We start from the raw sequence: 15,940 nt of genomic DNA, 5'->3' as shown, positions 1-15,940 counted from the left end.
ACAAGTAGACGTTAAAGTTAGGTTAGAATACCTTACCTCAACCGTGGATATGGATTGGCTACCCGCTACTATTACAGCTTCAGGGGCTCAGCTACAGCGCCCAGCCCCGCTATCAGCTACTGAGTTACAGTGGAAGGGCTGAGCCACAGGCACGTACGTGAGGTCGCCCAACTAACTCAAAAGCCAAGAGCTTTGGTGGAGAAGCGACGTAACTCGCATCGCACCGCCACAACTTTTTCCTAGCGATAGGTAGACACGTCTGCCCACGTTCCTTGTTCATGCTCCATCAACTTATAAGACTGCCCATCCCCCATCATTGCGCGATCGCAATTCCCGATTCCAAGTGCTCATTCAAGTCGAAACCTTGTCGCATACACCCAGAAAAGTCGAACGCTCCCTTGCAACTTCAGAAGCTTGTTAGACAGCCTCGAGGCTGCACATTGAACTACCATGCCTGTCATGACAACTCGTGATCGTCTGGCCTACAGGGCCGACGAGTCTGGGGAGCATAAAGTGTTGCCCGAGAAAGAGAGGCAAAGGATGCTTGAGGTATGACCACAATACATGCAAGGCTGCACTATACAATCAGTATGGACTAACAATTCATAGACCTATCTTCCAAAGCCTAACGACCCCCCGCCTGTTAACTCAAGCCATCGAGCTCAACGAAGATCGCGCTTAGGACTCCGTCGCTTCCTCCTCAATCAGATCCATGTTCTCATCTTTGCCATTATGCATGGAATCTTCTCTCTATATATCAAATTGCGCCAAACGTGGAACGTTGTGGGCTACCAGGTCTCGTCTGTCGTCAAATACCACCATGGCACGCCTCAATATATCAAGAAGGACTTGTTGGGTCTTTCAAAGAAACCTAAGCACTTGAGCGTCATCCTCAAGCTCGAAGAGAACCACCGCACAAAAGCCGACGTCGAACGACTCCTTGATGAAGTAGCCGAGATTGCGACATGGTGCGCCTGTGCCGAGATTCCAATGCTCTCTGTCTATGAAAAGACAGGTACGTGTTTGACATGTGATTTTTTTTCTTTTATTCTTACTAACATACGACAGGGATCCTTAAGAAGCACATGCCTCGAGTCTGCGATACTGTGAACCAAAAATTCGCTTTCTACTTTGGTTCTAAACATCCTAGTCTTACTGTCACATCACCCCACAAGGATGATTTCTCATCGCCCTTTGGCGAGAATACCAAGGAGCATCTGCGCCTACACCTTATTTCCGAGCAAGATGGTCGTGATTCTATGGTTGATCTCACCCGTACCCTGGCCGAGATGTCTCAGAGGGGCAAGCTTTCGCCTCGTGACATCTCCACGGAACTGATTGATGCTGAGCTCTCAGAAGGCATCATGGCTGAGCCTGATCTGTTGCTCACTTTTGGTCCTTATCTCGAGCTCTCAGGATACCCCCCTTGGCAGATCAGGTTGACCGAGATCTTCTGCCTCCAGGACAACGAGAGAGTCGGATACGAGGTCTTCCTCAAGGCCCTACAACACTATGGCAGGGCCCAGATGCGTCACGGCAAATAAGTGACTCGTATCTCTGGTTTCTTTGTTGTCAATTTCTTTTTTGCATTAGAATAATTGTATCCCTTATCGCGATTTCCAAACCAACATCTCTCTGGCCTCCCTATTCCATCTATGTACTGGTCCTGTCCCAACATTGTAGTTGTAGTAATTCTCTGTTCCCCCTTTAACCATTGCTCTTCGGAACGTGATGTTGATCCTTCCGCCATCTTCTTGATTCTTCCCAGTCCGCTTCGGTATGGAATGCAGCCAATTCGGCTGCGTTCTGCCTCTCATCAGAACCATGTCGCCACTTCTCAGTGGCAATTTTAGTGGTTTCGCGTTCACAGTAGGAGTATTTGCAGCATTTGGAGGAGGCGGCTTGTGCTTCATGAGAAAGTCGCGTCGTGCCCCGAGTGAGAAGGAAGCAATGGCTGGATCTCGACCCAGAAACTGCTCGTCGTCGCTATGAAAGCTGATGCTGTCGGAGCCAGAGGCATAGTAGTTTACAAGACAGAAGTTGTACTCGCATCCTGTGGCCAATTCTGTTCGACGACGAAGCTCATCAAGACATTTAGGAATAGGTCTGGGAGGGTAGTTGGCGTATCTCTTGTCCAAAGCCCTGGATCCAGTGTTGGCGTCTACTGGAAGGCCTTTATCGTCAAACTTGGACGTCTCGTCCAGACCAAACACAGTCGTCCACCTATTATATATGTAAGCTGTAAAGTTCCGGGGGAAATGTTGTTGTTACCTTGGGGTTCGTATTTGAGTCTCTATTCCACCACGTTTGATCTTGTACTCGACCCTGTAGAAAGGGAGTTCTGCACGGAGAAACTCAAAGAGCCTTCGAGATACAGAGGTCGGTATAAAAGGTTCAAAGTATAAAAGATCCAGATCAGGCTGGTCATTGATTTCCCTACCAGGTTGATCTGGTAAACTGACCAGGTCCTTGCTGAGAGAAGCTGGTAGGTCTTTGATGGGATGAGGATAGAATTGATGCTTTGAATACGTGGACTGGAGCCAGTGTTAGAATACGGAACGTTAAATTATCATCAAATTTCTTACTTCCTCTGTAATCAAGTCATTGGGGGTTATTGTTCCAAGTTCTGTTTTCGTTTTCTTCACTGTAGGGCTGAAGAAGGCATCAAGGGTGCGTTTCTTGGACATGACAGTAGCGTGTGTAGGTAGATTCGGACTTGAGGACAACTCTGAACCACAATATTATCGCGAAACTGAGTGATATTTTCTAAGATGCTATGCACAAGACACATTCTAGGTACTGTGAATATGTATCTTCAAAGTCGTGACATCACCTTCAAACTCCCAGCCTTCTGTCTAAGTGACACTGTGGCGCTCATATGTGGCGGTGCACCAGAAATCTTCCAGATTCTGCAAAGTGGAAAGCCCTAACTTAACCAAGCTCAAATCAGCCTCACTCACTTCAGGGACCCTTGTTTGACTCATGTCAGTCAAGTCGGTACCTACAAATAACATTTCGCCAAAAACCCAAACGATATCTGAGAGAAACAAGGCTTCACGATGGATGTTAGTCCCCAACCCCTGTCACTATAATTTATACAAACATGATCAAGAAAGATCAAGGAAATAATAAGAAGCTGATGAGTCTTGTGAATTATTCAGAAAAACTCTCAACTACGAGACATGAACCTCTTCCGAGCACCGGCCGCTCGTGCGGCAAAGACTCTTGATAGGTCACTCTTCGCAAAGACGCTCAATTCTGCAGCAGCGTCTATCAAAGAGAATAAGCTTCTCTCCAAGTATCGCAAAGAGCTTGAAAAGACAAATGAGATTCTCTTCATGGAGAGATTTAACGCAATCCTGCCCGACCCTGACCCTTTGCTTGCTTCAGAGGGCAAGAAGTGTATAGTTTTGGCTCCTCAGATCAAGCACGCATGTGAGTAGCGTCTAACTTATAGGGATATAAGTGAGAGAAACTAATAAGAGAGACAATAGCTCCAGAGACATGGAGCCCCATTCTACAAGAAGCCGCCAAAGCTGGTGATATCAAGGTGGTTCCTTATGATATTGAGATTGGTTATGAGTTCTGGTCATACTGTAAGCCAAAGACACTGTCTTATTACAACGTACAAGTGACTAACAAGACCAAGTTGATGTTATAAAGTCGATCCTCCCTGAAGAACTTCATGAGGAGATTCCAAGTGGCTTCAACACAGTGGGACATGTCGGTATGTTTCCTGAAATTTTGTTGGCTTGACAGAACCCATGCTAACAAAGCAGCCCATCTCAACATCCGAGATGAGTACCTGCCCTACAAGAACATCATTGCCGAGGTCCTTATGGACAAGAACTCTCACATCAAAACCGTTATCAACAAGATCGATAATGTCGGTTCAGAGAACGAGTTTAGAACCTTTGCCTACGAAGTTCTCGGAGGTCCTGATGACCTGAATGTCGAGGTCAGTGAGGCTGGCTGCACTTTCAAGTTTGATTACTCCAAGGTATACTGGAACAGCAAGCTTGATACCGAGCATAAGAGAATCGTAGGCTTGTTCCAACCAGGAGAGGTTGTGGTAGATGTCATGGCTGGTATTGGGCCTTTCGCCGTCCCAGCTGGCAAGAAGGGCGTCCATGTTTGGGCCAACGACAAGAACCCAGAGAGTTACCGCTACCTTGAGGATGCGGTTCGTAGGAACAAGGTGAGCCGAGCCATCCGTGTCGCGTTTTATCATGATCCAGCGCTAACTCTTCATCACAGGTCTCGGAGTTCGTCAAACCTTTCAACTACGATGGCCACGACTTCATCCAAAAATCTGCAGACCTCGTTCTCGAAGCATCAAAGCGCGGTGACTATGCAGTTATTAAGCCCCCCAGACCGTCGAGAAAGTCCACAGCACCGCCTCCAGAACCCGTCCGAGTACCCGTGCCACCAACCATCTCACACTTTGTCATGAATCTTCCCGCATCCGCAATCGAATTTACTCACAATTACCGTGGCCTGTACCACGGACACGAGGAGCTCTTTGAGCCTCACACCGAGGCCAAGCTACCAATGATCCACGTCCACTGTTTCTCGGTCAAGGCTGATGACGAGACACCACTGAACGACATTTGTGAACGTATTCGCAAAGAAATTGGTGTCTTGCTCAAACCAGGAGATCCCGAGAATGAAGGCGAAGTCCTCATTTACGACGTGCGAGATGTTGCGCCAGCAAAGAGAATGTACTGCGCTTCGTTCCGCCTACCGCGTGAGGTTGCCTTTGCCAGTAGGGCTTAGGCGAGCTTGACAATGCCGATGTCTTCGGCATATGTCAAGCCCCGAGATGGAACGGACGACCGGACGGACAGCCGGAGGGCTATAGCCTATTCCCTTGGGTGCGCTGCTAGGCATGCTGTGCTGTAACGTATGCGCTCTGCAGTATGATATTAATTGACCAACCCGGTGCAGTACGAGTCGGGAAACTCAAAAGAGGACAGAGGAGGGCGCTTAAGTCTGCGAAGAATGCAAGTTTCTCTGCAATCAAGCACAGCGTCGCATTGGATTTCTCGCCTGGACATGGCCGTTGATAGTAAAGCGCTTACTTATCGCTCGACACTGTATCTCGCCCGGGTGATTTATACCGCGGCCCGCCCAGGCACGATGACGCTTTCATGATAACTCGAACTGAGTATAGTTAGCTGCGATAACGGGTCGCGGGGTTTCTTTGGTTCGTGACTGTAACCGGTCAGCGTAAGCTTCGGGATACCCTGAGGGATCGACGACACATACGTTTAGTGCTCTCCTTTGCTGTGTTCTTGTTTTCTTAATAAAAACAAGCCCACGGCATGCCAGCCGTGGCTGACCAGGCCAAGGCGTGACACACCCATGAGCTTGAACCCATGCAATGGCATCCCTACTCACTCTCATCTTCACACTTGTGGGCACGGGTAATCCGTCATCGATTGCACCTTATCTTGGAGGACACCCTTATAATGAGCAACACCTGACTCCTTCTTGAACAACGCAGACGCATCCCTTCCAGATCCCTCTAGTGCACCTTTGCATGGTTTCACGGCATCACCGTTACACAGTCGACGTTTTGTATGCCCTGCACTGCATTTGCAGTGCGTTGCGTTGCGTGTGCATTGGAGTTGCAACGAGCTGACGCACGCCCTGTTATGTAACCAAGAATAACCAAGCAGCCAGGCCAAGACAAGACGAGAGAGAACTCTTGGACCGTTAGACTACAGATCGAAGGGACGAACCGATTGAATGAGACACTCAAGCAGATGGGAAAAAAATCAAAAAAAAAATCAAAATCACTTCTCTTTATACACAGAATCTCGATTTGATCCTCGAGGCAGCGCTGTGTGATGCCAATATCAATCATGTCGTGACGTTTCTCTCGTCAATTCTCACATCCACAAGCCTGCTAGGTATCTCTTCCCTCAGGTCCTTTTTTCAAGGTGCCATATTCGTTCTTCCTCTTTTGGTGTCGTGCTTCATGACCTCCTCGAGTCCCTGGCCCTGGTTCTGGCCCTGGTTCTGGCATACCCGCCCTCCCGAGTCCAGGGTTACCTCGAAATCTACATAGGTGACCTCGGTCTGGTATTCCGTAACCCTACGCGCAGCCAAGGGTGCTGCCATCCCACGCATATTCCCCTGACCGATCTACGCCATGTACCTCAAAAAGAAATAAGGCATGCAAGCCATGGTCGCGCTGCATTATCAGTGAGATGAGGCACAACACCATTGAAGATGGTGGCATACGAGTTTCGCAGCATCGGTTCGAAGAGTTAATGGCGACAAGTAGTGGGCCCTTAAATCCCAGCTATTGCTGTAGGAACGACGGTTTTCCGTGGCAAGGGATGTTCGGCGAGTTTCAAGAACCCACAAAGAAACCGAGAGGCAAGGCAACATGAGCGTCAATGAGAGATATTTAGAGAGATTCGAACTAACGTAACATCCGCAACATGAAGTTGAGAGTGGCGAGAAGTTGCCAACTTGTAAAGTGACTTGTTAGTCGTTCTAGGCTCTCGGTGCGGGTCCGGGGTTTCTTCATCAACTGCAAGAGAAGCTATTTGGAAAGGCAATCCATCAATCATGAATAGCCATCTGGTTATAAAACGCGATACTATTAATCTTTTTGAGGCCGTCCCTCGATGGTTCCTCATCGCCTAAGCGAGTCTGTATGATAAAGCAGCTGGATATCGTTGATCTTCTTCCAATAGGTTCAGGGCTGTGCCGCAGGTTCAGGAAACGGGTTGTAGGAATGGCAGGTCATGGAGGCTGAAGAGGGGATCTTCTAGCGCCTAGGTTTAGACGCAACGTAATAGTATATCGCACATCTACTTCAAGAGGACTGCAGCGCCTCAAAGGATGGGGTGTGGAGTTTCGAGACGAGAAGACATGTGGATAGCCAGTATGAGGCTGAGGATGTGAATTAATAACAAGCGCCCTTGTCAAGACAGGCCTGGCAGGGTCGCAATTGGGCTCTCATGGGTGTTGGAGTAACAAACTCATGAGGCGATATTGCAACAAAATGACAGGAGAAACTGTTGTCAACAAAGGATGCATGAAAAGACTCGTAGATCTTGTGCCAAGTCTCACGAAGCAACTTTCGTCACTATCGCGATTATCTGGCGGCCCTATTGCTCATCGGAGCTATCCATAGGTCATCTCTCACTCTGTTGGTTCTCATATCAATTCACTCAATCGTATAATCAGCCAGCCTTCACATGCTAGAGTGTGGCTTCCAATGCAAAAGTTGAATCCTGTTGGTCAATACCAGTGACTAGAGCCACATTGCTAGGGTGAATCGAGAATCGAATGCAGAAACTTCAGCAGGCATCCATGTAGGTGTTCATCAAGAACCACAAATTATCCATCTCAATTCCTTGTTCTCTCTTTTCGTTTCGTCAAGATTGAAGTCAGCAAGTTCCACCTGCTCGGACCGAGATGATTTGCGTTCACTAACGTTTTAAGTCTCGGCCGATCCGATATGCGAGAAACGAGGGCCAACTGTGGAAGATGATTGGGTGGCTCTTCCAGACAGTGCTTCAATACTGGCTGTTCGGAATATAGAATCTCGTTCAAGAACGTGAGAAAGATTGCGACAATGTGAGAGTCTGGTAACATCAGAAGGTGATAACGACAGCGTATGTAGATGCTTCGATGGTGTATCGATATGTCACAAGGGAAGCAACACTGATGTCAAACTGGGTCAACGACATGTTATTATCGACATACCATTGACTGTCTAACTGTCCAATAGCAGCAGTATTTGGCGATACATCATGGAGTGTAGCCAAAATTATGCATGATCTTATCGCGACGCTCGTGGGATATCAGGGCTGTGAACGAATGGTACTTGTGTCTCGTTCAAGGCAACCGCAAATCCAACACTCCCCAGGTATGCTCCACAAATGGTGAAGACAACGGACAGCTGCCCAGAGCGGCATCCCGAGAGCTTCGGTATAGAGTGCCATTCTGGTCACTGCTCTCAGTACAGCTAGAAATAGAATATGACAGAACATGCAGTCTGTCACTGAGAGAGAGACCGAGCACTGAGGGACCATCAAGAACTCGCAAGTCCTTCGAGGTATTACGTATCAGCACTGGTCGAGGATCTTTTCTCTTTGTAAATAGTGCTCCTGTCTCCATCGGCGCCAGTGATACTAGCCAAAGCTTGTGTCCTCACCAGTGCGGAGATCCCCAAATACTCACGGCCCACCAGGATATCACCCAGACTCTAGTGATGGATCAGCAAAGGCTCATCCTACATGGGCAGGTATCTGTAACTAGAAAATACAAAACAAATGTATGGTAGGCTTTCGCAGATTCCTCAGAAGAATAGTATTATCCATCAGAAGCGTGGCATTGCAAGCGGGACAATTGAGCTTTGTTAGCGGGAAATAAATGTATGCTTTGCAGGTTTATTAGAGCTATTGTCATCCTGGCAAGAACTGGAAGAAAAGAACGATCTCCATGCCGATCAGGGTCCTCGTAGGGTTGCTCAGTAGTCCAGTAGCTAAGCCCCGAGATGGATATCTTCGACTAGGTAGGGAAAGTATGATGTTGCTTGCCTGAAAATCTTGAAAATTGCGCAACTGAAGTACTGATTAAAGAGGTAAGACTGAACAAACATTGGTGCCTTGGTTGACTAGTTCCATCAGACGGACCCGTGAACATATCACTGTCGTATGTATCAATTCTCATTCTAACAACCGGGCGAATTCGGTTGTGAGCCAATACTAGGGATTCTGATCTCAACGATATTTATAGATAGACCGGGAACTCTCGAGGAACGATAGCCGAGTCATCAATTCTCATGGCACTCGAAGTGAGCCACCAATGGTGTCATTCAATACTTATACCAAGGAGGAAGAGGCTTGTTTGTGGCTAAATGATGTTGTAATAACAACGAACCTTGCTATAGTTTCTTAGCCTATCCGAGAGCAACATCTCAATACGGGTTAATACAAACTATCAAGATAGTTGCCCTTTGAGTACCACTATCGAAAAGTCAAGCGTGTATAAATAGTGTTGTGCTTATAGGTTTGGGTTATCAAACTTCCAGATCGGTTTGACTGGTAAGAGAGCTCACGGCAGCCAAAACTACGTCCGCTGTCCCTGTTTCCAAGATCCCTCCCCTTACTTGAGCTTATATCAAAGCAGTAGAGTAACGGTAATACTGCAGCGGTCCTACTACAGCCACAGCGTACCCGCATCTGCATCCGCGCCCACAGATGCATACTGCAAATCAGATGGTGCAAGCCATATGCAGTGGCCACTAGGTTGAAGTAACGACAGTATCGCAGAGTTGATAGTGCAGTGACCATCAAAATCGCCCGTCTGCAACAGTCCTCTCAAGACCCACTTCTAAGAGCAACCCACAACGGAACTTGTGGTCTGGAAATACATGGCTGTGCCAGTCGCCAGTTAACGACACTGGAGGCATCGATGGGTCTGATGGCTGGGTATAGATGTGTCATGGCGCAAGGATCCAAGTTAGGAAAAACTTGGTGTGTTTGTTGATTCTCGGGTTTTCACGGATTGCTTGAAAGTTGCTGAGCTGAATACGTGTGTGGCGAGAGAAGTCATATCGGAAACCGCCCGAGATACGAATGGAACGGAACGACTGGCATCAGAAAGCCGAGCCGAGAGAAGAATAATGGCATCAAGCACAGCAGATTATAATGATAAGCATAATTGTGTTACTCGGCGAGGGAGTCAAAGACACGGTAAGGAACTCGGAGAGGGAGATATGAAACTCAGATAAGGAAGATAAGCAGTTGTTGAGAGGCTGTCGCGGTCGCTCTATAATACCATTGGATCTGTAGTTAGCGAGAAGATATAGACGAGGGGTGCATCTTTAGTGATTGCAGTACTTCTGCTTGCTTGGCCTGCGAGAGAGATGATGGATCTGTGTGTCTGGGGGATATTCTGGGGTGAGGTGAGGGGTAGAGGGGGTGAATCGGATTGGGCCTAGTTTCATGGAGCTGCCTGCCTGGGGCTGGCAAGTGCAGTGGAGAGTTTAAGAGCCATTGCATTAGCATTGGCATTGGACTAGCAAGTGCGAATGCGGGCAGTGGCTTCCAAGTTCCATCCAAGAGCTCTAAGAGTCTGAGGGAGAAGGAACGACCACCTATCAACGCCCGTTACTATCTTTTTTTAACCTGCCAGCGATGATAGGCATTGATATCAAAGTGCTTAGTACCTATCTACCTACCTATTTACTGGTTATCTTGAATCAGGTACTGGAAGCAACTAATAATCATTGGATATAGCATCAGCCCTATAAATTCACGACATCTTGGACAATTGACGAAGCAATATAGCCGATCAAGCCCAGCATATCCAGGCAAGCGAGAACGTTGGAAATTGACACATTCAACCAATCAAATGGACCAATTGAGCAGTGGGCGGTATCCAGGCACAGACTGCAGTGCGGTGCGGTACATCAGAAGCGGTATACATACTTGCAACGGTTGAGAGAACCCACATGGTTATTGTGTGGGGGGGCATTGGAGTGTCGTACAGAGAAATTGTTGGTTGGTCACTTGTCAAGCGACTGTCTCATCGGCACTCCCTTTGTTTGTTTGCTCAGAACACCCAGGGCAAACATGCCGCCATGCGTGTGAGTACCTGGATGAGTCTTAGACAGCTAGCAGGATATCCGGATTGTGGCACAAGCTACTCAGCAATGCACTTCCATCTTTAATCATGGGACTCCAAGTCTTAGAGATAAGGCCTCCCTTATTACTCTGTCACAGGTGTGGCTTCCTTTGTCATTCTGTTGATGTAGCTCCAAGCGACTGATTACCCTGAAGCCGTCTAACAGGCCTAAGCACCCTCAGCGGCAGAGCCTCAGATGCTAAAGCATTGGCTGTGACAGCCAGTATCAACCCTACCCCTGGATCTCCTACATCTAGGCAATTCTTCATTTCCTCATCTTCCCGATGCTTATGGTAGGGTTGCGTTGGTTGAGGCCGGATTGCCGATGTGGGACGCGGCCAAGACGATCGGAATGTCATGATGACAATATACATGTGGAATTCAAGACCAACGTTGCGCGGCCTAGGGGAATCAACCCTGAAAGCGAGATGCACTTCGCACAGATGCTTATACGGTAGTCAAGAAAGTGACAAACACGCAGGCTGTGAGGTAACTGGGCATTGGCATTACATACGGCATCCGCAGACCTCAGTACATTTCCCTCGAGGTTTCTGTCATATGGGGAGGCAGAAACGTCGATCCCAAAGACCGCACGGACCGTACCGTATGTGGAATTACATCAACAATATAAAAAACAGCCTGACGTTTAGGAATGCCGTGACTTTATCACGATAGCCACAAAACCACAGGATGGGGGTGCATTCCTTTCCTGTGATGTAACAAGCACCCAAGCGCGACCGAAGAAGCGACGAAGCCACATACGGTACTTGTGATGCATCTCGACTGATACGGTTGAGACCGTTTGTGCTATAGTTGGTACATATGAGATATTTGCTTGCAGGGGCTCTCGACACAGGTATGCAAACCGAATTATCAAGACCAACAAGTTCGGAAGCTGAACGTGTAATTGATGGCAGAAATAACACGGACAACGGCCTGAGATTCCAATTGGCTTTTCAACAGGGATGACAAGAAGTCAATTCTCTCAGAGTTTAGAAGCATCATGTAACGTTATCGAACTAAATTAGAGTATCAAGAGTAAAGAGGCTATGAGATGACAACCAACACTGCGCATTCTGGAGGCTTTTACAGCGCCCGGAACACTAGCTGAATGCCACAGTGGGTGGTATTGCGTTTTGACCCTCAGGCAATTGAGTTCTTTGGCGTCAGTAGAGTTCCGGGTTGGTGCCCGCACAGTCACTAGTAACATCTATCTCCCCGAAGACACAATCGAATCGACAGTGGAGGCTATCTCCAGTTCTCCCCAGCCTCAAGCCAACACTCGCTGCCGCGTCGGCTGGTGTGATGTGATCGAGACCTGGGACTATGGAGACTTGGATGAGATGATGTGGATTTGAGGGGAAATAATCTATCGTGGATGGTAGCGGGCGCTTATTAACATCATCTTGCTCCAGAAGTTTAGGTTCGTATCCAACCAAGTCGAAGATGAAAATAATGGCTGTATGCGTACATACAGCTACAGACTACGATCTATTGCAGTAACTCCGAGTTTGTTTACTGGAGCTGACAACAATTCTCTCATCCCGGTTTATAATTAGGTAGGCAGGATGTGGAGGGCCCATACAGCTAGCCAACTTGGCGATCGAGGGAGACGATATGCAAGAGTCCTGAACAAGACGTTTCTGCTAATATAATTGGGATCGCAGAATTTTGTGTACAGGCTTCATGATCAAGGGTAGGGCACAGCGCCACGAGATGTAAATTGATAAAAAATGACAAGTGATGACGTTAGGTAAGTCAGTCAATCATCAACTACGGTCAAGACAGAGCCCTGCATGAGAGTGAGACATGTCATGGTGGGAGAGGCGAGGAGGGGGAAAACGTTTGCCAAAGCAACAACATGTGGTTGTGGAGTGGATCTCTTTGGGAAGAGGCTTAAAATTTTCTTATTCAATGTATCACATTTGTTTAGGCTTGGAGGTTTCTTGACGATGATATCCGATCCAATCAACCATTGATTCGATTGGTAGCACCAGCATAAAATGAAGTAAAATAAAACCGAGCAAATCAATGCTACTTTAAATGATCAAAGCAAGGGGCATTGGGCTGCAGTAAAAATACAATCAAGTAAGAGGGCTTCTGGAACTTATTCGGCCCTTGATAATCCCCGCTATGTATTGTCGGGCAGCTGCGAAGGAGTCCAAGCGAAGCCAAGCGTTGGACTAAAAAAGAATTAGGAAAAAATAGAGAGAAAAAAAAAATCATAAAAAATCCCACGATGTTCCCCTGCTGTGGACGTGGACCCTTGTCAAGTTTAGGGTGTCGTCTTTGGTCCTTGGCTGCTTGGCCATCTTCCCCCCTGTTCAGGCCCCAAAAGTCAAAGAGTTGCCTGTCCAATCCCCTGGATTCGGTTTCGTCGGGGGAACTAATCGTGAGCCCCCGGAGGACAAGACAGGGTCGGCTGTCTAGGTTGGACCGTTCCGCTGGGCCCCTTTCAGTGGTTCACCCCCTTACCCTGGCTCACTTGGGCAAGAGACTGACTCTTCTCAAGGTCTCTCTGCTCTGTTTGCGCCGTCGGCTGTCTCGAAATGAACATTCCAGTGGAGGAGGATCGGGCTTAGTTGGGCTATCACAGGAGAGTAGATAGCTTCAAACTTTGGACATGATCTATAACCCATAATTCATAGCATCCTTTTGTCCACGAGTCGAGCCGAACAGAGTTGCAGTGCCATCGTGACTCGGACATCTCCCGTGCATGGCGTTGTATTGGCATCCTGTTCTCCTTCTCCCTCCACCTGCGAAAAGCCATGTTGTGTTGCTGGCTAGAATTGATGCCCATTCTAGACCTCTTGAATTATTTATTCCATTTTCACTTTCACTTTCACTTTCATCACGAGACTGAGACTCGTTTGTCTCGGTTCCTGGCACAGAAACGGGTCCGGACTCTCGATTCAGCCGAAAGTAGAACCAGGGAAAAATCTTAAAGCCCGGGCCATCTGAAAGCGCCTGCTACATGTATCCGTACATACGAATGTCGTGCTTGTTGACTGTCCAGGGTGAGGCTCTACTATTACCTGACCTGGCCCAAGACGGTTCGTCTCAGATGTATCCCCAATCATCACGCGCGTTGGTTGCCCTGCAATGCCTCTCCTGTCAGTGTGAATCTAAGTTGGAGTATATCCAAACCTTGCCTTGTCGATCAGGAGACAACCTCATGATCACATTCTCACTGTGATGGCGAGACTTGTATCGTATCGCATCGTATCGTTCGCTACCACAGAACAGGATTCTCGTCATTCCCTGCAACGGTCAATTCCGTGTAGTGGGTTTGGAAGCAAATTGCTTACAGAGTTTGGGTTCTATAACCCCGCAAACAACCTGGTAACTTCATCTTGAAGGCTTATTATTGCTATTGCGTACGGTCCGAGGCCATAGCATTTAAATTTACAACATGGTCATGGGGTTGCACATATTACGGACTGTTTGGTTGATTACCTTTTTGGCTGTGGAACCTCTCGGAAGAGCTGGAAAGACCTAGGCAACGCGCGCGCCAACATTAAACACCAAAGGTAACATGCGAACAGACCCTACTGTACGGATGTTTAGAAACATTTGTCTAGACATTAACCAACTGGTTCATTGTCTCGCCGGTTATCCCACAGGGTGAGCTTGTTGGCATCCAGACGCTTCAAGGGCTGAATCAGTGGCAAGACGTCGCGTAAGCCAAGGGATGAGTTGTGTTCCGCATCAGGTCTTTGTGGTGTTGAAGAAATGCAACAGTATTATATCCAAAACTGAGGCTTGTCGATTGACTCAGAATGGTTGTCTAAAACATACGCTTGTCTGCACATTTCCGATCGAATCCCATCGTTGACAGAGATCAAATGGGAGTAGGTATTGCATAGCATCGTATCGCCTCTTTTGAACTTGGACCTGAAGAAGAACCTTACCAACACACAGACGCATGGGCACGGTTATCACCATGCCATCCATACACAGGATGCCTTTGTTGAGGAAACTCGCTACGTTACCTATCTCGACATGCCTATTATGGTATCCGTAAAACCACAACACTGAGGCTCGCTTGCGCCCCCATGTTGGACCTCCACGCTTTTGAGAGACACTCCCCCCACGCCCCCCTTCTCTGATGCTTCTCACCTTGTTCTACAGATCCTCGATCAAGAGGCAATTATGAAGCGACCTTTTGCAATCGAAATGGCATGAGTTTGCGTGCTACCTAACATAATGCCATTTATTGGTGCACTACGACGGTGGCATGCTTTGATATTGAACTGACGCTCTGTAATGGCTTGCTTGAACCCCACATCCGGGAAAACCCCATATCTGGTTGTCGTTCTTACAGTACCTTGTACCTTGTCCATGCCTTTGACGTCGAGGTTGCCCTTGTCGACAAATTGTAGTTGATACATTTGAAACTCTAGAATCGGGGTTTACGTCGAAATCACCTGAGACAAAGCCATTTCCTCAGTATCCCCAAAACGGCGCCATTGCTAGCTACCTCAATGGCTCGCAGCTGCAAGCCGACTTGTCACTATTCGCAACAGTATGTAGCCACCTTTTTAAGATATCTGCTGTGCAAGACATGATGAGCCAAGGGCAGAGCCCGCAGGCTAGATATCGATTCGATATGAGCTGTTCTTCTCCCTTGGATTCGTCCAAGTTGAATGTCTATCAATGAACCTCATGACTTTGCTTTTGTCGCCATCATCAACATAGCATAACGCGTGCAGCATGCATATACGGCAGATAGGTACGTACATCTTATCAGTAGAGGAAGGGTACAGTCAGTACCGAAGCGAACTAAACACCAAAGGGGATCGATGTGCTGCTCGCTGAAGCTTAGAAACTTGACCGGCCATGCAAGCTCACTCTTGTGCATTAACCCCATGGCATAGATATCTTAGTTACAGAGTACTGTGCGCACATTGGGGAAGCTGCAGGGGCCCCGAGATGGAAGATGGGATCCGAGACCAGGAAGGCATTAGACGTGAGCAAAAATCCCGTCTTCACCCGCCAGTCACAACGTAGATGGACACACCTGTGGCCTCTTTAAGGTGCTCTTGTTTTAGCTGAGCTGGAGGTCAAGAGTTGAGTTTGTTAGGAGAGTTGCAGTGCAGTTTGTGGTTATCCTCATCGCCTCAGAATTACGACACTACCCTTCACCGTTTGGATTCCTTTCACCAACTACCGATGATTTTGTGATTGTAAGCTTGCTCTGCTTGACCTTGACCTTGACCTTGACATGGATGAATCAATGAATGGTTGGCTTTCTAGTCGTACGCCCTCAAACGTCACCTCATCA

At 47.8% G+C, this 15,940-nt stretch overlaps 6 protein-coding genes across 6 annotated transcripts; 4 read left to right on the top strand and 2 right to left on the bottom strand.

The window, feature by feature from the left end:
- The first annotated feature begins 357 nt into the window (after window positions 1-357).
- On the top strand, window positions 358-1,623 carry FGSG_01256 (uncharacterized protein). The gene is made up of 3 exons (XM_011318733.1): window positions 358-549; window positions 610-1,015; window positions 1,069-1,623. The coding sequence occupies exons 1-3, from the start codon at window positions 451-453 to the stop codon at window positions 1,542-1,544; spliced, it is 981 nt and encodes a 326-aa protein (XP_011317035.1). The 5' UTR covers window positions 358-450; the 3' UTR covers window positions 1,545-1,623.
- Window positions 1,608-2,687, bottom strand: FGSG_01255 (uncharacterized protein; the record flags this gene model as incomplete). Its single annotated transcript, XM_011318732.1, has 3 exons — window positions 1,608-2,223; window positions 2,272-2,534; window positions 2,586-2,687. The coding sequence occupies 3 exons, from the start codon at window positions 2,685-2,687 to the stop codon at window positions 1,608-1,610; spliced, it is 981 nt and encodes a 326-aa protein (XP_011317034.1).
- A 372-nt stretch (window positions 2,688-3,059) lies between these two features.
- Window positions 3,060-4,776, top strand: FGSG_01254 (uncharacterized protein; the record flags this gene model as incomplete). Its single annotated transcript, XM_011318731.1, has 6 exons — window positions 3,060-3,065; window positions 3,162-3,435; window positions 3,495-3,596; window positions 3,650-3,727; window positions 3,780-4,198; window positions 4,258-4,776. 6 exons carry the CDS (start codon window positions 3,060-3,062, stop codon window positions 4,774-4,776), a joined length of 1,398 nt encoding a protein of 465 aa, XP_011317033.1.
- Window positions 4,777-5,780: 1,004 nt separating this feature from the next.
- On the bottom strand, window positions 5,781-6,352 carry FGSG_11918 (uncharacterized protein). The gene is made up of 2 exons (XM_011318730.1): window positions 6,250-6,352; window positions 5,781-6,199 (listed from the first exon to the last, which is right to left on the bottom strand). The coding sequence occupies exon 2, from the start codon at window positions 6,124-6,126 to the stop codon at window positions 5,941-5,943; it is 186 nt and encodes a 61-aa protein (XP_011317032.1). The 5' UTR covers window positions 6,127-6,199; window positions 6,250-6,352; the 3' UTR covers window positions 5,781-5,940.
- Window positions 6,353-7,798: 1,446 nt separating this feature from the next.
- Window positions 7,799-8,308, top strand: FGSG_11917 (uncharacterized protein; the record flags this gene model as incomplete). The annotated part of the gene is made up of 1 exon (XM_011318729.1): window positions 7,799-8,308. The coding sequence occupies one exon, from the start codon at window positions 7,799-7,801 to the stop codon at window positions 8,306-8,308; it is 510 nt and encodes a 169-aa protein (XP_011317031.1).
- Window positions 8,309-10,604: 2,296 nt separating this feature from the next.
- On the top strand, window positions 10,605-12,014 carry FGSG_01253 (uncharacterized protein; the record flags this gene model as incomplete). Its single annotated transcript, XM_011318728.1, has 4 exons — window positions 10,605-10,618; window positions 11,182-11,260; window positions 11,498-11,512; window positions 11,739-12,014. 4 exons carry the CDS (start codon window positions 10,605-10,607, stop codon window positions 12,012-12,014), a joined length of 384 nt encoding a protein of 127 aa, XP_011317030.1.
- Between the last annotated feature and the right edge of the window lie 3,926 nt (window positions 12,015-15,940).

Source organism: Fusarium graminearum, chromosome 1 (genome assembly GCF_000240135.3).
Source record: "Fusarium graminearum PH-1 chromosome 1, whole genome shotgun sequence".
NCBI classification, from domain to species: Eukaryota; Fungi; Ascomycota; class Sordariomycetes; order Hypocreales; family Nectriaceae; genus Fusarium; species Fusarium graminearum.
The sequence above is the reverse complement of the archived record's forward strand: the minus strand, read 5'-3'. Positions and strand labels throughout refer to the sequence as shown.